Below are 26,282 nucleotides of genomic sequence, written 5' to 3'. Positions count from 1 at the left end.
ATGGCAAAAAAAATACACTAAAATCAAATCTAGTCATCCACGGTTTTGTATTTGTGAAAGAAGATACACAATGAGCACAAACACTGATGGGATCCTATAATCAGTGACTGAATGTCCTATTTAAACACAAATGGCCGCGGATTTAAGCATCTGTTCTACAGTAGAGTGCGATCTGACTGCAACAATGCTTGTTTTTTGGGAGTATTATTTTTTTTTTTTTTAACTTCCCCTAGATTTCTCCTTTGGTGTGTGCTTCCCCGGATGGGCCTGTGGTGCAGCCGGCAGCACATAGATGAGAACAGATGATAGGAGCATTTCCATGACCTTCCAGCCATGAAGCTCATTTGACTTTGATGTTTAAAGTAGACCAATAAACGGAGGAGCGGCTGCGCTTCAGTTTTGGTCCAAATTATAAACTCAAAAATGAGTGAAGCACGATGGGAACAAAGAGTTTCTGCTCCTGTAACACCACAGTGTCCCCTTCTGGTACATTTGTGTCCTGCCAGGTTTTATGAATTAATATTTCTGCGCCTGAGAAATGTAAAAATGTGTTATGTATGAACCAATAACTTAAGGCCTTATAGAGGAGAGGTAGAAAATAGAAATAGAACTCAAATATATGTGCACATGCATTAAATGCATTCCAGATTGGTTGGATTTTTTTATATATTTCATGTACAATGACCTGTACTCACAATTGCTTTCAGAAAAAAAAAAAAAAAAAAAAATATATATATATATATATATATATATATATATATATATATATACACACACACACACACACACACACAAACAGTTATAATTCTAACTAATTTCGCTGAATTAATTTGGATTGTGTTTGAAGTAATTTGCTCCTCATTTAAAAAGAAATATGTACATATGTCACGGCAGTAAGACTCATTAAATTGGGTTTGTTCATACTGCAGAAATCGTGTTAAAGTCTGAAGCGCCTTCACACACCCCCGGGGGTACATGTAACCCGCCTTTGAGCATCAATACCCTAGAACACTAAGAAAAATGTAATTTGTACATTTTGAACTGCTTATAATGTGGATTTGTAGCGAGCTCCTTGCAAGTACCAAGTTGAGAAAAATTGTGTGCAAATTCAATATTTTTTATACTGATATTTTTCCGAGGATATTATTAAGTGTTACCTAATTAGGAGTTGTTTTAGTACTGCTCGTTTGATTAACAATAGCTTTAATAATGTAGGACCAAGTTTAAATAATTTATTTCAGCATTTTTAGCTGTACTAATAATGTTTAAATACAAAGTTAATCACTCATTGTATGAAGATGTAACACAATGTGCCAACTACGATTTTACATATTAACCTTGAACGACCATTGGAGCATTCTGTCAATCAAAATTCACGCGTTGACGCGAGAAGACCCCTGGGGTAAGCGTCCCATTGTAAAAACGGGCGCATCTTCGATTTGATGGTGAAATTTCAGCCTCCTGTGTTTGTGCGGCGCCTCTCCGGGCAAAGTTGCTCCAGATAATTCGGTCGCAGAAAGAGGACTTACCGCAGCGCCGGGCCATTTTGCAGCGCTGCTGTTAGTTTGACTAAATTGGACTGGTTCTTCATCCATCACTATTATAGCACCGATGGGAACCCATGCAGCAAAGGAAGCTGAGCTAGCAAGCACAATACACTCCCTACTCTTTGTTCCTGACACTCTCGTCATTAGGAGTTGAATTCACGATACGGTAATACGTCACTTCGGCAAGGCCATATGACAGAATGTCTGGGCTCCTGTAGGATTATGGGTAAAATTGAGAGTAACCTTTTTATGCAAGCAAACACAAGCAGATCACTTGAGGGTTATACTGAAGAATGACATCCAGCTGTCACACTCAGATCGCTGAGCTCATCACAAAAGACCTGAGTGCAGAGAGTGCGGTTTTATTCATATCGACTCATTTCTCTGCGCAGCTCCATGAGCACTGGAGAGGATAATATGCAAGGAAATCGATAAGCCTGACAGCTGAATTAAAACATTTTCCACTTGAAAGGAGTATACACATTGTAATCTTCAATCTTCGTGCCTATATATATATATATATATATATATATATATATATATATATATATATATATATATATATATATATATGAATATTCTATTTTCACAAAACCAAGCTTATGGTGCTGAGATTAGTTTTGAGTTATTAACGGAAATTTGACAGATGTCCATTTTGGTATTTCTAGTAACACAGAACAGCAAAAAGTTTGGACTTTCATTTTCCTCGCAGCCAAACAGCTCAAACTATAAATCGATGAAATTTTTTTTTTTTAATTATATAAATTATATAAGTTACATCCATTCAAAAACTAGGCTTTTTTTTTCAATTAACAGTGCAGAAAATGTTTAGCATTTTTTTCTATGAATCCTTTTCTGGTTTGGTAGATAACATGTCAGAAAATAGACTAAAATCTCTGTCATTTTGTCATTTAAAAAAAAAAAAAAACAGATATGTCTTATATACAGCACAATGATTGTTTACTTTCATTGTACACAAAAAAAAAAACATCTGAGAAAATTCACATTTGAAATCCCCTGTCACCGAACTCAAAAAACAGGTGAGATATGATTGGTCGTTACCTGAGCAACGTCAGTCAGCAATGTAACAAATTCAGATGAGATGGACATTTCCTGCTAAATTCATATTTAATAATAAAGTCTCCTCTTAGTGCACCCCTCCCAATAGCATAAACCACTTTGACCAATCAATTGATCATGCGATGACTATCGAGTAATGCTGCTAGCTAACGCTAACCCACGTGTCTAAAAAGTCTTGCCTACCTTTTGTTTTTTGTCGCGATAATTATAATAATTAATTTTAACCGACCTGTCTTTTCACATTTCCTTAACAAACTAAAATTCAGTGCTGAAAATAAATGATTACAATCTTAGAGAAGTTTTTTTTTGTTTTAGAATCAAATTTTGCCCATTTAAATTTCATGCCGTCGCCACTGGCCTGAAAGCGTCCATCAATTTAATGTCAACTTTGCCAAACGAAGTGGGAAATCTGGAGGTGTAATCGTGCGTAACAAACAGCAAAGACTGAGAACATCTCCATGAGCACCTCGACACTTCATCTGCACAGCAACAGACTGAAATAACTACGACGGTACGCCCTCGACCTGGCAGAGAAATCAATTATGCATGCGGACTTTACAATTTGTCACATCATGTCTTCATTTTCATGCGCGCCACGCATTTGATCTTCTTGAAGATGGAATAAAAACCAAAGGCGAGAGATCTGAGGGGATCTTCAGAAGATGGAGAACACTAGAAAGACTAATGAACGCGTCTTTGTGCGGCGGCGGCTTCAAGATGGTGAGTTTGTTGCGCTTTCAAGAGCGAGCTGCTGGTGGTGCGGGTGTGGGTGGCTACTGCAGCGCGCGATTTGTTAGACTAACTTAACCGACGCCTCGACTTTGAGCTAAGAATATTTCAAGCCTGGAAATAATGCCATTTGCACAAGTGATTTAGCAAACTCGTTATTGAGAGAATTCATTTTGAGTACGTAAGATCACATCCATGCCTTTCCTGTAGCCGCTTATCCTCACGAGGGTCGCTGGTGCCTATCCCAGCTGGCTTCGGGCAGTAGGCGGGGCACACCCTCAAATGGTCGCCGGCAAATTGCAGGGCACGCAGAGACAAACAATCGTTCATGCGCCAAATCACTCCTAAGGACAATTTAGTGTGTTCAACCTGCCATGCGTATTTTCTAGGCTCGGGGAGAACGTGCAAACTCCACACAGGAAAGCAAGAGTCGTCTGAATTCGAGTCCTGTATTATAAGCGTAGCCTAACATAAACCAGTCCAGTGCTGCCTATCTTAAGGTTTTGACAGCGTTTTAGACTGTGGGGTCAGGCTGTTGCCTGAAAGTGGCTCTGGTTCTTCACCCAACCTAGCTTTGCAATGTGTATCATGGGGGGAAAAATAGTTTTTGGTATTTATCTCAGAAGTACCTTCAAATATTTGGAATTAAATTGGATCGTATTTGCAAATACGTTCATATATTCACATACTTTAAAATGTAAAATATTTGAAAATATATTTAAACGTACTTGTACTCGACAATGCGTTGGAATCGGTCCGAAACGTTTATTCCAGTCAGCTCCACGCTTCCATAAAAAGTAACATAAAACAATTTAAAACTAAAATCCAGACTTCAAAACTCAGAGCAGGGACCCAGCTGCAAGTAATCATCATCATCAACTTACACTGTCTTAATCCTGTCCTGGACTCCATCACGCCATCAGATCCACTTACACTGTCATTGAGTCAGTCGCATCCACTCATCTCTTGATCTAAACCTGGATTTGTCTTCTGAGGGTAACTTCAGAAGCCTCTTTGCCTGCACCCCTGCTTTGCTCGCCTCACCTTTTGCTCACCAGAGTTCCGCAGCTGCGGACCTCATCTCACAACCCCGGACCTCATCTCACATCCCCATCCGGCTTTGACTCCCCTGGCCCATCACTCAAGGAGTCAATAAAAGTTCGTCCCGTATCTGTTCTCAGATCCTCTTTCCTGCACCGAACCAGATTGCTTCTGAGATGTTATCTTTGTGTCCACGGATTTGAATGCCTCTGCGAATATGATCGGAAAACAATATGGTTCATGATTTGACAAACCTAAAACTATGGACAAAAAATTACGATGGTTTTAAGGGGCCGTTTTCATACAATGCCATTGCCGAGTGAATATTTTTAATCTTGAGACATTTAAAAGTATGTACGAACGCATTTTCAACAACATTTAAATGTACTTGTAAAAACATATGAATGTACTTGCAAATACGTTCAAACGCAGTCAGTCTGCTAGCTCATTTCTTGAAACCAAGGCGGTAACAACCTTTGTACTAAAGCAACAACCAAACACAAACAATGATCGGAGAGCATAAACAGGAAATACAGTGCGGCCAGATATTTCACAATAAGATAAAACAGCTAAGTAAACACTACAAACTGCAGCGCTTGACACAGAAAAAATCTCATCTTAATGCCCATGTTTGTGAACACGGATGGATTCAGACGTTGGTTCGGTCTGCTTGCTTCTTTTAATGAAAATAATGTGGTAGAACCTAGGTTAACAAAAGCTGCTTGATTTCAGATGTAATAAAGTGTTTTGCGACTTCCAGTGTTGTCTTATCTGTGGAAACCGGGTCAAAATGGGTCTTTGAATGTTTAAGTTTGCCGACCCCTGCCCCATGGCATACCCATAATCGGAACAAATGCTTCGTTTTTACCATTTAGTCTACAAGTGCAGTCAGACATATTTGCATGTGCGCAAGTGTGTTCAAACATCTTTGGAATTACGTTAAAACGTATTGGAAAATACGTAGTGAAAAATGCAAGATGGTTAAGATTTTAGGAGCTTTTTTTTTTTTTTTTTTTTTTCTTACCATAGCTTGGTGTATGGGACCAAATGTCTCAGGGTAAGTATTATTCTTAAAGTGCTACCCACGCAGGTTTTTCATATGAACATTTCTCCCCGGTGTCCGCTGGGATCGGACTGTGGGGGTGGCAAGATGGAGACAAAGTGTATGTGTGCTGATTGTGTAAAACCTCCTGTTGACAAGGTCAAAGGACAAGGAGTCATTTGCAGTCGGGATGTTGTGTAAACAGGCGCCTGGAAAATTGGTATTCCCTAACCGGTGGATTTTACGGCCATAAGTTTAATGCAGCTAGAGCTGAACAGGAGAGATGAACATATTGAAGAAAAACTTTGCCGAAGCAATCATTTCTCTTGACAAAGCTACCTTGAAATGTTTCCTCATGCTACTTTCAAGACTTTTGATCTTGACCGTGTCAGACGTGGCAGAGACATCATTTTATCAGAAGAAGCACAGATGAAACCTTTGCTGGGATCAGACTCACAAAAAAAGAATGGGAAACCTGAACCACAACACTGAGAATGACTTCAAATGCAGGTTTTGTGCAGGAAATTCAAGGCGATATCTGAGCGATTCTGCTGTACAATGTCAGTGCATCTGCTGGATGGGTACGATTTGATTTTGCTTGTATGAATACATATGAATACGTATATACTGGTTGTTCCAGGAGTCTTGGGCACATTTCAAATCCTCATAGCTACTGAACTATGAAGGGAAACGAGAAGAAACTGGTACCATTTTAAGTCTTTTTTTTTTCATATGCAGTAACGTCATTCACTCAACCACAAAAGGTGTTTTGGGTCATTCAATTTGTTGGGATATATGCAGTGTAATTAACGTTCCTAACATTGAACCTCTTTTAAGATCCCGTGTAAATTTGAGATTAAATGCTTTCAGAATGTCACATACACGTATATATGGTATACACACACACATATACATTATATATATCAAACTAAAAATAGATAAACACATATACAGCATACATACACACACACTAGGGCTGCGCAATCAATCAAATTGCTGCTACGATTAATTCAACTTTTCCTCTGCGATATTAACATTTAAATAGTCAATCCATTTTTTTTATTACAAGTCAAATCAAGCGCTTTATCAACATACCACCTGGGGGCAATGTTACCCATATGTTTGCATGACCAAAGCTCCTGCTTTTCTCACCGTCATATATTATTTACCAGTGTGAAATGGCGTTGAGTTTCTCAACTTGTTCCTAATATTTACAGTGCTCGCTCTCTGAGACCCATTTTGAAAAATCCGATTATTATTGTTTTGGCCATAATTGTGTAGCCCTATAAATGAAAGCCAAAATAAAAAGTGTATGATATACCACCCATCTTTTTCCACGCTTTCCATGGAGCTAAAAATAAAAACTGTGATATTGACTTTAAACAAAAATGAACAATGCAACCTCCTCATTATACATTTTACATGCTGCTTTATTTTTTCACTGATCAAAATAGCATAGTTTACCAGAACAAGTTTTCCATATAGAGTTTTACCCTGCAGCCCGATCACAAAATGTCCTTGCATTGATTCTCTTGCTTCTAGTTATGAGAGTTTTGTTTATTTCCAAAATACAGCAAACATTATTTTTTTTCCATGGCAAATCTATCTTTGCATTCAAATGGCGCACCACAGTATGCGTTAACCCAGAGGAAAACTTTGTTCCTCACAGTAGTTTTTCTGTATCTCATCATCATCTTATTTGTACATTACTCAATTCTATCTCCTCAACTCACTCGGGAAAAATGAGGAGCAAAAGAAAAATCGATCAAAGAGAAATTATGGAGCCTAGGTTGAGAATAACAACAAAAAGCAGCAGTGTGCTGTGCTCATTGGGGTTTTTTTGGGCCTAATTTACACATCTTAAACTGGATCAGTGAGACCAATTGTACACCCATTTATAAGAAGATTATATTTTCTCTCTGGATCTTGTTCTTATCCCAAAAGCTGATTACAGAGGAGAAATGACACCAGCGTTAGAACAAGGATCAGACTAAAACAAGAGGGGCACAGCTCTTCATCTGACATGAAAAGTGTACAGGACTTCCTGGGGAGAATGGCCTGGACAATGATGAGATGTTATTTCCAATTTCAATTTCCTCTAGGCGATGGAAATCCCGACGTGTTTGATAAAGAGAAATATCATATCGTACACACAGACGGTTTGAGCAATTAACTTGTAATTGTTGAAAAAGATACGGAGTGTAATTTGCTCCTCGCATTAGCGGTGCGGCGCATGCATCAAAGTTTTAATAAGAGTCAACAGGATGCAATATAAATAACAATGGACCTTTGGGGACCTCGACAAGTTCAATTGACTGATGGGAATAAATGTGTCATGCTGAAAGACTGATTAACTCATTTGCAGTCTGACATTTGTATTATTTGTGATGGATCAGCTTTGTTAGACATCGGATTGTTCTCCATTCATCATTTTACTCAACTGGCTAAATATCAACATGTCATCTCTTGTAGACCTTACATAGCAATAAAACATAGGTGCTCGAAATAGCCGTTGCAAAATTATGTCCATGGTAGTCTACCTTAACCCTTTCGCTCCCGTTGGGACAATGCATCCCACAGCTTTTCAAAAAATAAAAAATAAAAATCATTTAGGATTTTACAAGATTTTGAGGTCATTAAACAGCAAATAAATTTCATCTCTACAATGAGAATAATAACATGAGCGTTCTGTTGTAAGTTCATTTTGTAAGCAGTTATTTTGGAATCCTTAATGTGATACTTCCACATTTTATACCTTGACACAAAGCCAAAAGCGGAGGAAACCATTCTGCTTTAAAATAACTTATCGTCCAGTCACTACTGTGTTAGCATTATGCCTGTAACTTCATTTGAATATTTGCATAGTCACAAAAGCTCTACAACATAACAAATTCAGAAGTAGTCAAAGTTATTTTCACCGCAGGCCTCTTACAAACAGACCGATGCCAACAAATGGCACCCGGGCCATAGTTTCGATACCACTGCTTCAAATGAACAACAAAATAGAATAGAATGGACTTTTATCAATTCAGGATTTACAGCAAGTAAGGTAACGGTGGGAGCACACAAGAATAATATCAGAGAATCAAAAGACATATTAATATCAGGAAATGAGACTGCGCAGTATGAGACGAGCAGTGCATGAGTCAACTGTACATGAATAATCAACACTATATATGCAGATGTATAAATGGACATGAATTAATAGATACAACTTTTTACATGGATGAAAAAGTGTCAATAAATGTTCTATTTACAAGCACTTCACTTTCCCGCTGCTGTTGCTCACCATTGTCAATATTCTAACATCAGGAAAAAAAAAAAAACGCAATTGGCCTTGTCATATTGTCATGTTCAAGCGAGTTAACTGAAACATTTCGTACAACAGTGCAGTTTCATAAGCGAGAAAGATGCGTGGGGAAAATGGGTTTCAGATGTTGTTCGACCATGTGCACATCTAATATGCGCATCCGTTGAAGCGTATTGATATTTTTACAAGCTGTGTTTAACCAGCTCAGCCTCTGAGACTTTGAGCCTCACCACATGAAACATGCCAGCACAGCCTACAATATTAGTGTCAATATCCAGCCTTCCAAGTAGGCACAAGCGGATCTGGAATAGAAGTGATAAAAACATCAAATTTGTTTCCTAAATGGAAGCAGAACTAATTCCCTCAAAATGTATCAAAGGTCAAAAATCCAATCAAAAGGATCTTTGACGTCTGTAGCAGTGCCGTCCATGGCAGTGAATGGGTTAATTGTTGGGAAATCACTTAACCTTTTATAGAGTCCTTCCATGTGTCTTATGTTGAATAAAATTACTGTATTTTCTGCACTATAAGGGACACCGGATTATAGGGCGTACTTTCAGTGAATGGCCTATTTTAATACTGTTTTCATATATAAGGCACACTGCATTATAAGGCACATAGAATAGAAGCTACAGTTGTAGCTGGGTTGTTTTATGCATCCACTAGATGGAGCTGCGCTAGAGGGAGGGTCAACAAGAACAATCAGATAAATCAGTCAAGCTTTTCAATCACAAATTAAGAGTAAAGATGATTTGTGGAAAATGCCTAAAGAGTAGAAAAAAATACCCCTTGGTTATATTAAAAGACTGTTTCGATCCATGCCAAGACAAAGAGTTTAAAAGAATATAATAATCAGTTAAATATCAAACTTATTTTTTTAATCAAATTGCAACCAAAAGTCTTGAAATAAATTTAGTACAGTTTCTGGATTTAATTAATAAAATCACGCTTTCCTTCACGAAAACTTTTTTGCACCTTGTCCCCCCCATGAATTGCTTCAAAATTGGAGCATATATAACATCTCACAATTTCAAACAGTTTCTTCTTTACAATAGCAACTTTGAAGAAATGTGTCCAGTGTCTTGCAAAAGGACGCTTCAAACACTTTCATAAATTTCAGTACATTTGGTTTCCCCTGCCATCATTCTTATCTCATTCTGCTGTGCTCCAGCGATAGCGCAACAACCTTAACTGTACTACACATAGAACGGATCGATGTACTGTACTGCATGGCCTCTCCAGAGGACATGAACTCCACATTGTTGACGCAATTGCATGCGATGTCATGTACATACATGCGGCGGGTATATAATGGCTCATTTCTCTCTGTTGTTAGTTGATCATCACTGATTCTTTGCAGTAAATGCTTGCAACGGCACCACGGGTACATTATCATACTAATACCGAGACTTCAAACGTAACATCAAAAGAAAATGGGCTTTGCAGCACCACTGAAACACAGTAGCGTGGATTTCAAATGTAATTTCCAGGGAAATTGCATTTCTGTTACCGCAATTACATTGGAGTGGGAGCAGAGATATCTCGGAGCTATTGAAAAAGAGACGACATACACAGAACTGTTAACATGACTCCCTTACGAAACATAGCCTTAGTAAAATGAATGTTATTTAAGCAAGCCATTAAATAATGCCTTGTTTTTTTTTCTTTTTATAGTACCCCTTTGAAAAGTGGTCCCTCCATTCTATGAGTCCAAGAAAGAAAGAACAGAGCACAAGCTGCTTTAGAACTGCACATTTTTGGAGGTCCTCTTGAGGTTGAGAAAAAAAAAGTTGTACTTGTGGATAATTTACCAATTACATCAGTCAGAACAGAGGAATGGCACTACCTATGCAAAGTAAACATTTTTGATTGGCAAACTCCATTTTATAGCAGATGTCTACAATCCTGGTCCTCGAGGGCTGGTATAATGGATGTTTTCTATGTTTCCTGGTTAGAAAACACCGGATTCAAACAATCAATGAGTAAAGTCTGCAGGACTGGATAACCATCTTGAAGCAGTAGGGAGACTTCTAAAACATCTACAGTATTCGCCGCTCTATTAGGGGCACCTAAAAGACTTCAGTTTTCTCCAAAGCATTATAATCCAAAGCGCATTGTACAGCGCGTAAACCGTGAGTTTTATTTTGGGGGGGACGAAAATATAAAATCACTTTATCGCCATGTAAATGATACTTTTCTGAAAGTTCTAATTTTTCTTAAACAGTATTTCACGTCTCAAGCGGACAGAAAAAAAAATGCGTCTGTTTCGGAAGGTCTTCAGAACATCTTACGAGCAATTGCAACCTTGAACAAACCCTGATGAATTCTTGACTCGACTGTTCGCATCCCATTTTCAAAGGGGCTTATTGGAGATGCTCAAAATATAGCATTTGACACTCGTATGTACGTGATTGATCATTTGCATAAGCGCAGAATGTCTTCGGATTGAAAGATATCACAACAAAATCGAACGTAACTCTTCATCGTCTTTATTTCATCAAGTTGAACAATGTCGAAACGTTACAAAGACCTCGTTCTTTTGTAAATGGTTATTCGTTGCCTATATTTTCCGACTGACTGTCGGCTTGGTTCTGGTAACTGTTGGCAAGATGAAAAGACACATTAGCGTCATCCGACGTCTTGGGTCTGATCATTTCATATCTCCTCACATGACCAAATGTTAGATGGGCAACACAGGCTCTTCCAAGGTGACAAAGATGTTAACTTGCAGGACACCCCTTTATTTACTTGGCTGTGGGGTTATTGATCTTGCCCATGAAAAGTATGCTGCGGGTGGCATCCTCTACGATCAAGGCCAAGAAGGGCCTGTTCATCGTAACCGTCATGGGCATGCTCATCGGCATAACCTCCAGGGTGGTGACGGCCGAGGCTTCAGTTCCGGCTTCATCAACGTTCAGAACGGCCTCATGGGACGCCTGGGAAGAAGGAAAATTGAAGAGGTAAATGCACGAGACCTTTGAACCATATGAAAACATCCGCGCGTGGTTGTTCATTCTACCTTAGATAGCTTAAGCTTGGTATCGTCGGTGATGCCGGAGAAATCAGCGGTGTCTTCAAAAGCGGCGGTTATTCCCAGTTCTTTCAATGTGCTGTCCAAATCAGCTTTGGCAGAAATGGAAAATTTCGGCATTGCCACAACCACAGATCTGAAAGAAAAAAAGAGGTTGTCAGTTCAATGCGCAACGCACCGAGGAGAAGTAGACCGAGAAAAATCTCCGGGGGGGAGGAATTTGTTTGCTTGGAACTCAGGGATGACTTTGGGTGGATGAAAAAATGTTTTTAGTATGCGGTGCCGTTTGTGTTTGATTGACCAAACTTTTGAAACCAGATTTTCTAACGTGATCTGGATTATCGGCTGTAAAATGGTGTCAATGCTGATGACGAGACGCCGAATTGAGACGCGGAAATGAATAAAAAAAATAAAAGGCGTACAGCGTTTGCAAAGGGGTCACCATAACACAATTAATCGATAAGATGTTTCAAGTTCAGTTTAGATGAAAGAGTTCGATTCTTACTGTCTATACATAGAGTCGTGCCAGTGCTTGATGTAATCCTTGTTGATGTAGCCCTCCACATCCTTCATCTTGCCTTCATCGGGCAGGATGATCATCATGGAAGTGTTGCCCTTGTACGGCAGCATGAGGACAGTGGTGCTGTTGTCCTGGTCATAATACATGTCGTAGCGACCCGTCCTCCTCATCATGTCCACTTCCACTTTGGTGGTCTCGTCCACCTGGAAGTCAGCCTTCTTTGTGTATGATTTGTTGAAAGTTCTTTCCCACTCTCCTGTAAGCAGAAAAAGTTTTTTGAAAGACTGCGTCTGTGTGGCGCGTTCGGTCTTTTTGCTCTCCTACCTTTGAAGTAGACGGTGTTGATCAGCATCATAGCCAGGGCTTCGTTCAAATCCTTCACATGCTCTTTAATCATGTTATGAGTTTTATTGGCTATGTATGAGTTGATTTCAGCCGCAGCCTCTTGGGATTTGCTAAAGTCTACTTTGAGGACATCGGCGGAGTAGAATTCCTTGGCGTTTTTCACGAACGAGTCAGAGGGACTAAAGTCGTCGTCTAGAGCGACCGCATTACTGACATCCAGGCGCAGGTGCTCCTGAGTGTGACCGAACATATGAAAAAGATGCTTATACGCTTGGTTGATCTTATCCTGAGTCTGGCCGCTGTAGCCCAGAGTGGAAAACAGCTGACTAAGGGTTTCGCCGCGCGCCCCTGTGGACAACAAGGACAGGGCGGTGGAGATACCCAGCGGGGAGAAGAAGATGTTCTCGGCGGCGCCTGCTTTGGCTCTTAGATTTTTATAAAGGGCAAAGCCGAAATCTGCATTGGGAGGGGACAGCTCGTGGCAATCCATGTCCTCTCCGTGGTGGTGGTGGTGGTGGTGATGATCATGGTCGTGGGCAGGGGCAGCCAGGCACGAAGCCAGCAGCAGTGCCGCCAGAGTACAGCTTGCAAAGAAACCCTGCATCTTCACAGCCTGAACGGAGCAGTTTGGAAAAGGCAAGTTTGAGCCAAGATCATGGGTAAAAGCGAACGTGATATTAGTATGGAAAAAACGGGTTGAGCTGGATGGCAGTTCGGTTTTGTCATATGCGGAGAATATATACAGGATATATATATATTTACTTCAGCGGCGCCTTTTACATTATGCACATTACAGAGTGGAGATTTCGATCAAATTTTTAGCGAGTTGTCTCCAAAAAATTCACCGCCAAGTCTTCAATACGGTGACGTCTTTTAAAAGTCAGCCTACACACGCATCTGCTCAAGATTCCCGTCGCCATTGCTTACCTTTCAAAGTCCTCGTTGCTGCGGGCTGATTAGCAAAATTTTCACCCTTTTATAGCCATCGTCTGACAGTCCCGTTGGTTAAAGATTAACCAGAAGAGCTGCCACTGTCCTAGCAAAGAGATAGGTTATCTGTCTGAACCAGACTCACTGATATAACAACTTACACGTGCAACAAAGGGGTAAAAAGCCTGTGGTCTGTTTGGAGACAAATCTTATCAGTAACTTGGATTCATCTATTTTTTAGTCATTTTAACATACCCTGAAGCGGTATCTCAGCTGAAAAATGATCCCTTCTGTGATGCCGTCAACATCTGATTAATTAGGGGGAAATTGAAAGATTTTCCAAGAGGAAATTGCAATAAATCAGTTTTTTAATATGGCTTGTCCACATGCATGCGAGCGAGAGTTTTGCCGAGACGATTTTTGGCGGGCGGCAATGTACGCCCTGAAAAGATTCCCGGTCGTTGGCGAGGGTCTTACAGAGACTGGCCGCCATTTGCATTCACATTTTTAACTTCAGTGAACCTATCGTGATTATTTTAGGATTGTCAAAACAAGCCACGGTCAGCATGTGTATTGTGTGTGTCAATTTGTTTTTGTATACTGTTTTACTCAAGATAATAAAAGGTTATCATTATGTCTGCTTTCTCTATCTAGCAATCAATAGTTTATGGTTTGGTATTTTATCACAAATCAATACAGCATAAGCAATGGAATTTGCAGTTTCAATGAATTGCATTTTTTCTTTTAAAAAGAAAAATCAATAAAGAAATAAAGAATAAAGAAAATCAATATCCTCCTTGGACCCAGCCAATAATTTTGTGTCCACTATAACGGACATTTATTTTGGTCTATATCTTTTGACTCATTTGAGTAAAAGTCCTAGTGTGCTCAGTAGAGGATCCGCATACGTTTTGATGGGATGCAATTAATGTTTTTGAGACATAATGTACACAGTGGACAGAAATTAGTAGGCTGGGTCTCAGGAGGAAATGACGTTGCTTAATTATGTAAAAAGCCAGAATCTCCACTATATTAGAATGGTTGGACCCAACTTGTCATGTGCCGCCTCTCGTCACCTGTCAATGCTTTATTTTTGTGAACACATCTCGACTATGATCCAAAAGAGGACACTTTTAAGTTGAATATTTTTCCTTGGACAAATATTTATTTAGAATTATTTCTTTTTCGAACAGGACACTTTACATAGATTATTTTTTGTGGAAATATACTTGTTAATAATTATTTCTTTTTGATAAAAGATTTCTTCTATGATGCAAAAGACGACACTTTAGGTTGATTATGTTTTGTGGAGCGATACAAATGAAGTTTGAAAGGGTGTAAAAACGAATGAATCAGACACTGATGGCATGTTTTAAGTCTTGTTTTTTTTAGCCCAAAAATGCTCTGCGTCAGTTAAGGTGTACTTGGCTGAAAAGATATTTCACAGGGTGTACATCACTGAAAAAGTTTGAGATTCATTGCTGTAAATGCTTGATTGGCTGCATTCACCATGTGATTGGATGCTGAGTGCATGCAAATTAGATAAGAAAATGAATGATGCGTAACCAGCGAGACTATCGAGGGTTTGGTATCGGATGAGACTTGCTTGTCAATTGACGATGCAAGTGAACCGGCATGTCATTTTGCCCTCAAGCATAACCGGACGGCGACGAGAAACCTTGCGGGCTCTCGACAAGTCTCCCCGTCGGAACGAGGTCAAGAAAGGGTGATGGCGCTCCGGAGCTCAGGAGGCTTTGTAAATGAAAGAACGTTGCGACCAATTGAGAGCTGCCTCCTTGTGAAAACAGCAATCAGCGTGTTAATGAATTTGCTCTACGCTGACTGGTTGTCTCGGCTCACTGACGAAGAGAGCGATAATTATTGCCGACTTGAAATCTACTCGGCATCATTTATCATGCGATGAAAGAAGTGGAGCGTCGGGGAACAAGCCGGAGGGTGCTCCGTGAGACGGATCGATGTACTGTACCGCGCGGCCTCTCTAGAGGACGTGAACTCCGCTTTGTGGACACGTTCAACTGCATGCTGTACGTACATGCCCCTCATACTGTAATGAGCAATTTCTTTCAAGTGCCCGTGCCGTTCCTGATCACGACTGATCGTCTCATGAAGCCAAGTAGAAAAATGGGATTTCTGTTCGCTTAATTACATTGGAGCGGTAGCGGACGTAAACAAACCCATTATCTTGGTTCCATTACAAGACAAAGACAGTAAGGAAGAAATGTATGTTATTTAAGCAAGCTATTAAATAATTGCGTCTCTCGGGCATCCGCCCTGCTTTTTTAATCAACATCCCCTCAAAACAAGTTGCTCTATTATGTGCCCCTCAGAAAGAAGGAAGAAGGAAAAAATGCTTTCAAGTGAAAAACATTGAAAACACTCATGCAGCCTCATCGGTCCTCAAGGGGCTAAAGCTTGGCTTTGAGGAGGGGGGGGCATTCTGAAAAGATCACTTGCATCACTCGCGAGTCGTACCTGAGGACAATTTCAACTTCTTCCCTGCTTCTTGCTAGAGAAGTGATTTATCTCTAATTCATAAAGGGGGATATTTGAGATGAATAATAATAATGTGAAAAAGTAAATATATTGGGGGATACCACATGTCAATCTCTGCGTCAGGCACCTTATCACATCTAAGAAAAATTTAGAGTATCCAATACCCCTACTGCGAATGTTTTTGGTCAAAAAGAACCCGGTCAGGCATGGGGAGAACATGCAAACCCCACACAGGCAGGCTGGAGGGAGCAGGGATTGAACTTGGGCCTCCGAACTGTGAGGCGGACCTGCTATTTCAAACATATTAGTGATAAACACTTCCCGTACATTTAAAAATAACAACCATCTCACAGTTGTTAATACATCAGTGCTTTTGAAGACCAATGCGCTGTGGTCTTTATTGTAACTACTTGAATTGGCAGATCTCAAGGTACTATTTTGACTTCAGACAAGAGACGCCAACCTCCGGTTTTGGTGAAGTGTTGCTCTCTTTGCCCTGTGAGTGGGTTGTGCTGAAAGTCTATTGATCTCTCGGGATGAGCTTTGACCCATGGGCTGAGTTCCAAGCAAACAATGGCAGTCTGATTTTTTAAGTTTCTTAGAAAACTCCCTAGTTGTGTGTGCGTGCAACAATTGGGATGTGGCAAACCCACGTACGGCGTATGCGCATCCCTGTTCGTATGCTTTGTATAAATGGTAGAAAGGATTTATCTTTTAAAGTAGTCCAGGTATTTCAACATTTAAGATCCTTTGTACTCACTTAAAACAATTTAGACCAGTAATGTTTTATTTCCAATACGGTCTTGCCCAATTTGACATTTCGGTAAGTTATAACGACACGCTATTAGAACGAAGATTGGCATTTAAAAATTCTGCTTGGTAATATCTTTAGCACTATTATGACTCATACTACAGAGATGTCAAGTAGTGCACAGATTTGCCTCACGACAGTCACATGCTGTTGTTCTGAGTGGATACATTCTACTAATGCACAAATCATTGGAAAAATCCACTTAAAAAAAAAAAAAGAAATTGGGTTAAAAATGACCTAATTATGGATCTAGCACCACTTGGGTTCAATTTGAACTCTTTTTGTGCCCTTTTGGCCATGGATTGGGTTTTTCAAAAACTTTGTTTTTTAACATACGTAGGCTGAATCGTAATTGTGCTTGAAAATAACATAGAAGAAAAAGTCGGAGGATAAAATACCAAAGTACTTCATTTTATGTCTGTATAGTTCATAATGAAACAGGTAAAATGGTATTCTCGCTTGTCTCCGGATTAGGGTAGCTGTGCATTTGATGTTACAGTGCCATCAAGTGGTAATTTTGAGAATAACACGCGAAGCAAACTATTCATTTTTTACCGCATTTCTTGTCCAAGAAAATTTTTAAATAACACATCCTATGCGAGATATCGCCTACTCGCCTACTCATTTGTGTCAACTGTTGTGTCCATTATTTTTTGCCAGCAAGACAACATAGTTATGGGAAATATGACTTTATTTGAAAGGCCAGGATGTTCTCTACTAACCAAACTACAACTTGTAGGATAGCTCAGATGAGTCCAAATATATAGACAAAAATCAAATGTCCAATATTATATATTATATATATATTATATATATATATATATATATATATATATATATATATGACAACTATTCACAATTAAACCAGAATATTGGGAGAAAAGCACACATGAAGATGCAAAATCTACACAGTAAAGATATAGCCATGATAACCTTGGACTGTGAGACACACATTCCGCCCTCCAGACATTACGCAAGTAAAAACTACAAATACTAAGTACACAAGTTGTGTTGTGGAAGCGCCGCTTATCAGAGCAAGCAAATGTGAGTAATTATGAGTACAACTGTGCTGTTACACATCTGTTGAAAGCGAGATGGCCAAACAGACTCATTAAATGTTGTCTGCCGGGAAATTGTGTGACAGAGAAACAGAAGAGTCACCCTACCCCAAATGCCTCATTTGGCCCGTGGAAACGGTACATTTTAATAAGAAGGGTGTACCGCCGGGTAATTCAAAGGCTCATTTGAGGCACAATGAGGCAGCAGTAGAGCAGGAGCCACAGCAACAGCAGCATTTCCACCTCTAATGGGCTTATATCACAAGAGGGAGCAGAAAATTGAAGAAAGAATCCTCCGTTGCTGTTGGCGGGGAAGCCAAAAAAAAAAAAAAAAAAAGTTAGAAACAGGCTAAGAAATTCAAACTCTACAAAAGACAATGACAACAAATGCAGGGAAATACACTGCATTGAGTTTTTGTGATACACAATAAAATGAGGGTGCTTTTCCTAATGAAAGAAAATTCGCTGTGGGTTGACAAGATTGGGTTACTTATTCAGTATACCCAAGGTCAGGTGAATTGCTTTGAATCTGCAGATTGGATTGAAGAATAACGATGCTTACATACCAACAAGTGACAGCTTGTTTTCCTGACCCACTCACTGAGAAGCTGTGGATTATTTTGACCTACTTCACAAAAAATATTAATCCTGGAAGTGCTGCAATTATGTTTCTTGCCCACTTCCTAGGTCACCGTAGATTTTGAGCATATTGGGTCAATCATCAGTATGAGTAGTTTAGACCGCATCAAAACATCGACCCAACATGCTAGGCCCGGTTTTGAACCCAATGCATTGGGTATAAATGTCTTTAACCTTGATTGTGTTTAGATCCAGCGCATTAATTATGACGCCCAGTTTGGGTCCGAAGACAATGTCAAGGAATGATTTTTTTTTTTCCGATTAAGTCACGGCAGCATTATTTATTTACTCCAAGCGCTGAATATGTATTCTTCCATTTATGCCAGCAATGTATAGTGACAGGTAGAATTAACTCATTTAACGCTAGACCAGTAAAAAGATTTGGACTTCTATAACCATCAATGCCAGTGAATAAATTCATCTAACGAATACGTTTTTTGGAGTCTGTAATACTCTGTCAATCAGGGCTCAGAATATACTTACTCAAAAATAATCATGTACCTGAAATGGGAGCTTCCACAGCCTCCGCCAGTATCATTTTTCAATTTTGGGTTTCCCGTCTGAGGCTTCTCCTTCTCTATTTCACTGTAATCAGTCTCATCATTATTCCGCCCGGTGATAACTCCCTCCACTTCATTTTTCACATCGTGAGCTGAGGACGGCAGGACGTCGGAGACTTTGACACGATCGGACTTCTCTCCATTTGGGATGGTTTCTTCCACGCTTTCCTCTTCAACTCTTGCCACCGCTCTTCTGATCTGAGCGTACGGTAGAAAAACATCTTTGCTCAGGTCCATGATGTAGCTGTCGTCGTCCTCCTCCTCCTCAGAGTCCAGTGTTGACAAGCTATAAATCCCCTCCTCGGAGCTCATGGACAAATGAGCCTCATCAACTCGTGTTTTGCCGCAGCCGTGATCCTTGGAGCCTTTCGCCATCCACGATCGAATCTCCTGACTGATGCCTCCCGCTTTCAGCGGGCTTGGGGGCCGTAAGGTCGGGCCCACATTCTTTCCAATTATTTGAGAGGCTTCCTGCGGTGCGCGCTTTGCCACGTTACATCTGTGACTTGATGAAACGGAGGAGATGTCAGAGGAGTTAGCGGGAGGGCTTCCTGAAGACTTTTTTGCCCAACGTTTCCACAGTTCCTGCTCACTGCTCCTCTCCAGACATTCAAAAACACTTTGGGCTGCGGGATGCGCGGTCCGGCTTAAGGTCGCCGACTCAACATTGCCAAAATTTGGGATCTGACCAATGTTATCCTCGATTTGAGAAGTTTGATTCTGTAATATAAATTTCAATTTGAAAAAAATACATGGAAAAAAAAGCGTACATATGCAAAGATATTGGGACCTATACATCCACCTAGGATACTGAATATATATATATATATATATATACACATATATACATATATACACACACACACACACACACACACACCTTGTTGGTGACTGAATAATGTTGCATGAACATGGACACGTAGGTGATAACGGATTGCTCATCTGGTGATGATATGCATACCATATCTGTGGAAATAGGATTTGTTTTTAAGCAATCGTGACCTATACAAGTTAACAGCAGTGATTTATATATCGATTCATGACAAAAGATGGTAGTAAAAAGGTCGGCTCATATGCTACTGTTCTAATGAATGTTAAGCCTTTCACTCCCGTTAGTACAATGCACCCCAAAACCTTTAAAAAAAATAAATAAATAAATAAAATAAAAATCCCTGCCTGTATATGAATCATAGCAAGAACATGAAATGGCATCCTGTCAATTCATTACAGAACGATTTACAGATTCTAGTGGCATTTAGCAACTTTCCTTACACAATAAGCCAGTGCTGTCATCAAGGTAAATTGGGTAGTGCAATTTCTCGTGAATTAACCATCTCATGCTGCGGAAATATGTTGATATGTGCTATATGTGTGTATTAATATAGGTTACGCTGATTACTATAAATTGCAGTAATTTGGTGATCTTTTTCACAATCACTCTTACAAACAAGTAATATATGCCATAAGTTTTATTTTGGAGGGAAAAAGAAAAAAAAATGGGTAGCGAAAGAGTTAAGCAATGAATATGTTTAACATATTCAGATGTTAATTTTACCTTGCGGGTCAAGTAAAGCTGGTATATCCAGGTGACGATGGGCGATCATAAAAGCCTGTTCAAGGCATTCTCTTGGCTCCATGGATAGACTCTCCTTCATGTTGACCAAAGTTGACTTTATGGACTTAATCAATGCTAAGAATGCCAGTCCGCTTCTCCAACTTTTCCCAAAATCATGAACCTCCACCCCAAACCTGTCAATGAACAAATATCAGAAACTCTCATCCTCATAAAGATGATTTATTTTTCCTAACTCACTTTGAGGTGCATTTTTGGACCCATAAGAGGAGAATTTTAATTGCTTTTGGATTCTTTCTGGATTTGCTTGGCAGAGTGTTGCTGCAGTAGTTGTCGCCGTCATCTAATCGGGGTGAAAGGTCACCCGATGACGGGTAACCGCTCACCGATACCGAAGCTCGGCTTGGAGGTAAACACTTTCGGAATCCGGCGGTCAACCGTCCAACCTGAATGATCAGACGGCATGTGAGTTTCTCAACTTTCCTCAAAACGTGCGATGAGACTGACCTGGAAATGCAGTATGATGCTCCAAATCAGATTAAGAATCACCGAGGGGACGCCGTCGACAATACCGGGAGCATCGACGCCGAGCAGATTCACCTGAGCGGTAAGAGTCATAAATGAATAGGCTGGGTCTCTGGAAGATTTTTTTGACATAAACATTTTCATATTTGATTCTTTTGTAAATATAATTTGACAATCTTACGTTTCTTTCATCCAGGAAAGCAAGAGCCTTGGAGACGTTGATCAGTTTTAACATACGGTTAGGCGAAGACCTAAACCTGTAAACCTGTAAGAAAAAGACCATATGTTTGTGCTTCTTGTTCATTTCAAATGTTTGTAAATATAGGACTGAAACTAATCAATAGTTAGTACGATAGCATAAATAGAATAATAATATACATGACAAGCTAAAATTAATGGATTGGGCCTATTTTAAATAAACCGGGTCTTCAAAATGATTGATTGATTATTCGAAATTGTTATCGATGAACTTGACTAGCTATTAATCAGTTAATCATTGAGTAACTTGATTCTTACCAGTTTGGACCCAGACAGTTCTTCCAACACAGCCATAAGTATCCGCCCATCTTGGATGTCTATGAACAGGTCATGCACTTTGATTGAAGGCTCGCGCTGCAACATAAAAAAATGATAAACAAATATACAATTAAATTAAATTAAATTCGAATGATCATTTTTGCCTTACTTGCTGCAGAAAAAAATTCATCCACCTGCTGAAGGTTTTCTTCTGCATGGCTATCTTCTCATCTGGATTGAAAAAAAAGCAATTTTGGATGAAAATATATTTGTGGAATATATGCTGGATATTTGTGAAAATATTTATGTGTGTAAGACATAACAAAATAAGCGCACATTGTTTTGCAATGGAGCCACTATTAAACAATTTAGCAATGAGTTGCTCCGTGCTCCAATTAATTAGCTCTTAATTTGAAAACAATGCATTGTTCCTGTCACTGTCAAATGCATTAAGTTAGATTTACTTTTACCTGCAAAAAAAAAAAACTATCACTTTTTGAGAACCACTATATTAACTTACATCTACTGTATTGTATATTTCAATTCGTATGTTTGACAAAGAAGTGAGCCGGCCATGAAAAGCGCATTTGGTAAACTGAAACGTTCTAGCACATGGAGAGAGAGAGAGAGTAGCGTGTCATATGTACCTTGAAGATGATTCACGTCTTTATTTCCACAAGGCTGACTGCTTCTGTCCTTGTCCTGCATTCTCATTAAATAAAGCTTCAGCACTGCATCTGATCCATCGCGGTGATATGAACGGATCACTTGAAATCCCAAGCGCTTGTGGCAAAAATAGGTGTGCGGAACAGTGGATGAAGAAAAAGAAGTCTTGCCCCAGCACGCTGTCATAGAAATTCATCAGACATTGCACCACTCCTTCAAAATTACGCAACTCAAATTCTGTTGCCTCGCTGTGGTGAAAAACATTCTTCCAAGAGATGTGGTTAAATGATATATAGCATTCGTGCTTTTACCTGAATTAACACCGGATTTCTCTTTAATGTGGTCATGAAATGACATTGGATTCTTAGTAAAGTCACAAAAGACAAATAACACATTTTTTTGTTTGTTTTTACTGAAAACCAACAGGTAAACAACATGGTAAGGAAATGATGAGCATAGGTCTAGACTCAAGTTTATGGAAAATCACTTTTGTGAAGTGATTGTTAAAATTTTACCCGCTGATGACAAGATCAAATGACAGCAGGACATACCAAACAATAAGAAAACGCTTTCAAAAGTCCTGTAAGAGCCTCGGATCACATGTTGTCGTTTAAGAGCTGTATGATATCTATGATCAATAATGGCACCAATATCAAAGCTACTGATGCAGATATTACATCATTTTACGTTCATAAAATGTTGTACAATATTTTAATTAATCACGTGAAGGTCTCGACCTTCTCACGTGTTGTCATATGAAAGAACACGTTTCATAAATATTCAACTCTTTGAGTTCACAACCAAAAAAACGCTCAAATTCATGTAAAAATTGTTTGAAAAGACTTATTGTGAAGACCCATGAACATATAAAACAAACAATATCGTTTTCGAAAAACCTGAATGGATTTTTGAAGAATTGTACCTCAAGAATAAGCAACATTTTCAATTATTGTATTTCATGAGACTATTTAATTCAGTTCAGAAAAGGGGAAAATAAGACAAAAAAGGAATGTGCAAGCAGAGGAGAAACAAAAAGAAACAGTAAAGAATTGATACTTGCTTTTTAGTATTTATAAGGTAAAGTAAATTACTTTATTATCGATTCGACTTTTGGATGATAAATGTTCAGCCTTACCTCTAATGACGCTTGAAATTGTAGTTTGATAGCGGTTCCCTGAGGCTTGTGTTCCAATCCAAATACAGTAGTTGTCCAAAGTAGAAAAAAAAATAATAATAAAAAATAAAAACGGGTCAACACACGAGCACTAGAATTCAAAAGTAAACGCTGTTGAAAACACAAATTACGTCCGCGTGTTTTTCTATCGATGGCCAAATTGGGCTCTATGCTTTTTAGAACAAACTTTTCAATAATCATTTTTTTTTTTAAAAAGACAAAATCTCGTTGCGTTTAGAGTTTGCACTCCTTCAATATTCACACGTTTCCTCAATAAAATTCTTGATTAGTCCGACAAATGCTGTAATTGGTAGTCGTGGCGCACCTGCTCATTGCTCAATCCGGCTCGCTCCAGTTTGAGAGCGAACAGTTTCGGACGTATATTATTGCCCTAATTATTTTTATATTATTCTGGATATCATCATTATCTCCGGAATGAAAATGCAGTGGATATTCACATATTTATCACAGCGTTGCTTTTTTTTTTTTTATTTTAATATTTTAGCAAGTTAATGATTTTTCAATTCAGCAACTGCAGTTTCAGTTTTAATTGGGTTTACACCTGCATCTTAAAATTCCTATGAGTAATTCTATCACTCCTTGGTACACTGGTGTCCAATCTATGGCCCAGGAGGCATTTGCAGCTCTCCATTCATTTTTGGGTGGCCCACGGCATATCCTAAAAATAAATTTTGCTACTTATAAGCAGGTTTCTTGTAGAGCTTTTCTAAATATGCAAAGATGCAAATTAACTTTTTACAGTTTTTTTACATACTGACATTTTTTTTCAATAATATCATAGAGACAAAAGCTATTTTTATGCATGCAAAATGGTTTTCTCTACATTCAAGTCAAGGCCCAAAATGTGCAAATACCACATGCATGATTATTGGCTAAATGGTGAGCTTATGACAGATGGCTCGTGTGTAGGTACTTTGGTATTTTATTACACGATAAGATGCTTGATATTCCAGGTGATTTGCTCTTAATTTGAAAATAACGATTCCCGTCTCTCTCATAAGCCATTGTAGTCTGTTAAAAATTGCCACAACACAAAGTTTTGCAATATCAATTTTATTTTCAAATGAAGCATGATTGTTTGGTTTTTTGATGTGATAAGAGGGAAGTCAGTTTTCTTCTACTCCATTTTGAAATTTGTGACAGCCAGCAGTATCCAACAGGAAACGCTTCACCTGATTCAGACAATATCCGGCTGCCATTTTTATCTACCTGCATCAAGAACAGTGATGTCCACAGGCCAGCCCATCACTGCCGTGGTCAGCAGGAATTTTGTCCAAAGAATATCGCACGTGATGCTTTGGAAGCTCCACAAGTCACGCCTTTTCCTTCTTTGATTTGCTGTTTGCAACCTTGTTGTGTCCACTAGCAACAGACATGTGCAAGTGGCAACATCCCAAGGGTGCAGAAATGTCTCTGTAGGAAACTACTGGACACGTGTAAATTCTTACAAGTGTTTATTAAAATTATTTACAAAACGAGCGTCAAATGCAGCAATGGATGAGTCCAAATTACATATTCGAGGTTTTCACAAGAAGAACGTTTAATCCGTTTGTCAAAAACGGTAAACAATGTCTCAAAAAAATGTCCATGCCTTCGCGAAATGGACTAGTTCTTCCCCATGATGAAACTTGGCACCTCAGCATCATCATCAGCTTCTTTTTCCTCCTCCTCCTCCTCATCCTCTTTTTCGTCTTCACTAGCATCTGGGCTTTTTTCCGCATTTCCGTTTTGTTGCTCTTGTTTGGTTTTCTTCGTCATGAGCTTTTTCTGCTTCAGTTTTTCACGCTTCTTCCTGCGCTTTGCCGTCCTCTCTTCGGCTTCCCGTTGGTTTTGTTCCACTTTTTCCAAGTAGGCCTGCTCCTTGCGTTGCTTCACCGACATCTTGTCCAGAAAGTCTTGTCTCTGGTACTCTCGGCGTCGGAGGTGCCGATAAACGTGGAACTCACCGCTGCCTGCACCGGCGCTGGAGCCCATCACATCTCGCACGAACTCCGGTGGAGCCCGAGGGTTCCATTCTTTCTGTCGGTCCGGGATTGCAGCGGGTTTATCGGGGTTCCGCATCAATCTCTCCAACTTTAGGCGTTGTTCTTCCGCAGGGGTTTTGGCGATGACCAGCGGCTGGTCGCCTCTTCCACCTGGTTTTGACTTTTTGTTGTTTTTCTCTTCGGGAGCCGCCATCTTGCATAACGATCAAAGCCATCAAATGCTTCCGCTTTACGCGAAAGACCCGGAAGTATTTATACTGTGTTTTTTTTTTTTCAACAATATATATTTTAAGTTATTTAACGTCTTTAGCCGATAACAGTCACGTGTAATATTATTTTGACATTTTAAAAGTTGTATGAACATTTTGGTTGGCACTGAGAACGTGTATTTAAAACGAAAAAAATTACCCAAAAGCTTATCGAATACTTCCGCCCTTCACGAATCGTGCATGTCATTTTATTTTATTTTTTTATATTGTAAGGTTTATTGGCTCAGAGTTTCAGTGTTTGGTTTACAACTTACAATAGATATTTAATATTTGTTGGCATTATCCCTGCAGCCATGTTCATTACAGAGAAGTTCTTTTATTTAATCACAATTGAATAGCATAGTCACTGTATGTTAGACTTTTATTTTTATAGAAATACCAAAATATACTTTGGTT

General features: G+C 39.3%; 4 protein-coding genes and 1 non-coding gene across 5 annotated transcripts in view; all 5 read right to left on the bottom strand.

Annotated features, from left to right (window-relative positions):
- Positions 1–24,831, bottom strand: part of LOC148407067 (uncharacterized) — a 54,784-nt gene extending 29,953 nt beyond the window's left edge. The window contains exons 1-3 of the mRNA XM_088403937.1: positions 24,805–24,831; positions 23,937–24,002; positions 23,573–23,617 (exon numbers count right to left, since the gene is read on the bottom strand). Coding sequence (XP_088260063.1) covers positions 23,573–23,617; positions 23,937–24,002; positions 24,805–24,831 — 138 coding nt within the window. The remainder of the gene's footprint in view (positions 1–23,572; positions 23,618–23,936; positions 24,003–24,804) is intronic.
- LOC148407069 (alpha-1-antitrypsin homolog) lies at positions 11,223–13,692 on the bottom strand. The gene is made up of 5 exons (XM_088403501.1): positions 13,573–13,692; positions 12,625–13,258; positions 12,286–12,556; positions 11,769–11,916; positions 11,223–11,685 (listed from the first exon to the last, which is right to left on the bottom strand). Exons 2-5 carry the CDS (start codon positions 13,247–13,249, stop codon positions 11,494–11,496), a joined length of 1,236 nt encoding a protein of 411 aa, XP_088259627.1. The 5' UTR covers positions 13,250–13,258; positions 13,573–13,692; the 3' UTR covers positions 11,223–11,493.
- On the bottom strand, positions 17,783–22,582 carry clmnb (calmin b). Its single transcript, XM_088403500.1, has 7 exons — positions 22,419–22,582; positions 21,941–22,002; positions 21,772–21,867; positions 21,437–21,520; positions 21,238–21,330; positions 19,099–19,877; positions 17,783–18,259 (listed from the first exon to the last, which is right to left on the bottom strand). The coding sequence occupies exons 1-7, from the start codon at positions 22,483–22,485 to the stop codon at positions 18,133–18,135; spliced, it is 1,308 nt and encodes a 435-aa protein (XP_088259626.1). The 5' UTR covers positions 22,486–22,582; the 3' UTR covers positions 17,783–18,132.
- Positions 24,670–26,281, bottom strand: prkrip1 (PRKR interacting protein 1). Its single transcript, XM_088402981.1, has one exon. It carries the CDS (start codon positions 25,808–25,810, stop codon positions 25,238–25,240), a length of 573 nt encoding a protein of 190 aa, XP_088259107.1. The 5' UTR covers positions 25,811–26,281; the 3' UTR covers positions 24,670–25,237.
- LOC148407066 (small Cajal body-specific RNA 13) lies at positions 24,765–25,040 on the bottom strand. Its single transcript, XR_015863894.1, has one exon.
- Position 26,282: the final 1 nt, after the last annotated feature.

Source organism: Hippichthys cyanospilos, chromosome 20, assembly GCF_059441005.1.
Source record: "Hippichthys cyanospilos isolate Australia breed blue-spotted pipefish chromosome 20, RoL_Hcya_1.0, whole genome shotgun sequence".
NCBI classification, from domain to species: Eukaryota; Metazoa; Chordata; class Actinopteri; order Syngnathiformes; family Syngnathidae; genus Hippichthys; species Hippichthys cyanospilos.
The sequence above is the reverse complement of the archived record's forward strand: the minus strand, read 5'-3'. Positions and strand labels throughout refer to the sequence as shown.

Bases quoted from the DNA above. Each gene is read 5' to 3' on its own strand.
- LOC148407069 (XM_088403501.1), bottom strand. From the start codon at position 13,249: ATGCAGGGTTTCTTTGCAAGCTGTACTCTGGCGGCACTGCTGCTGGCT. The intron at 12,557-12,624 runs GTAGGAGAGCAA...TTCTGCTTACAG, and splicing joins CAACACCGTCTACTTCAAAG to GAGAGTGGGAAAGAACTTTC. The intron at 11,917-12,285 runs GTAAGAATCGAA...TTTTTCTTTCAG, and splicing joins CACGACTCTATGTATAGACA to ATCTGTGGTTGTGGCAATGC.
- clmnb (XM_088403500.1), bottom strand. From the start codon at position 22,485: ATGAGAATGCAGGACAAGGACAGAAGCAGTCAGCCTTGTGGAAATAAA. The intron at 21,868-21,940 runs GTAAGGCAAAAA...TTTATGTTGCAG, and splicing joins TGAATTTTTTTCTGCAGCAA to CGCGAGCCTTCAATCAAAGT. The intron at 19,878-21,237 runs GTCAGTCTCATC...TTTATATTACAG, and splicing joins GCATCATACTGCATTTCCAG to AATCAAACTTCTCAAATCGA.
- prkrip1 (XM_088402981.1), bottom strand. From the start codon at position 25,810: ATGGCGGCTCCCGAAGAGAAAAACAACAAAAAGTCAAAACCAGGTGGA.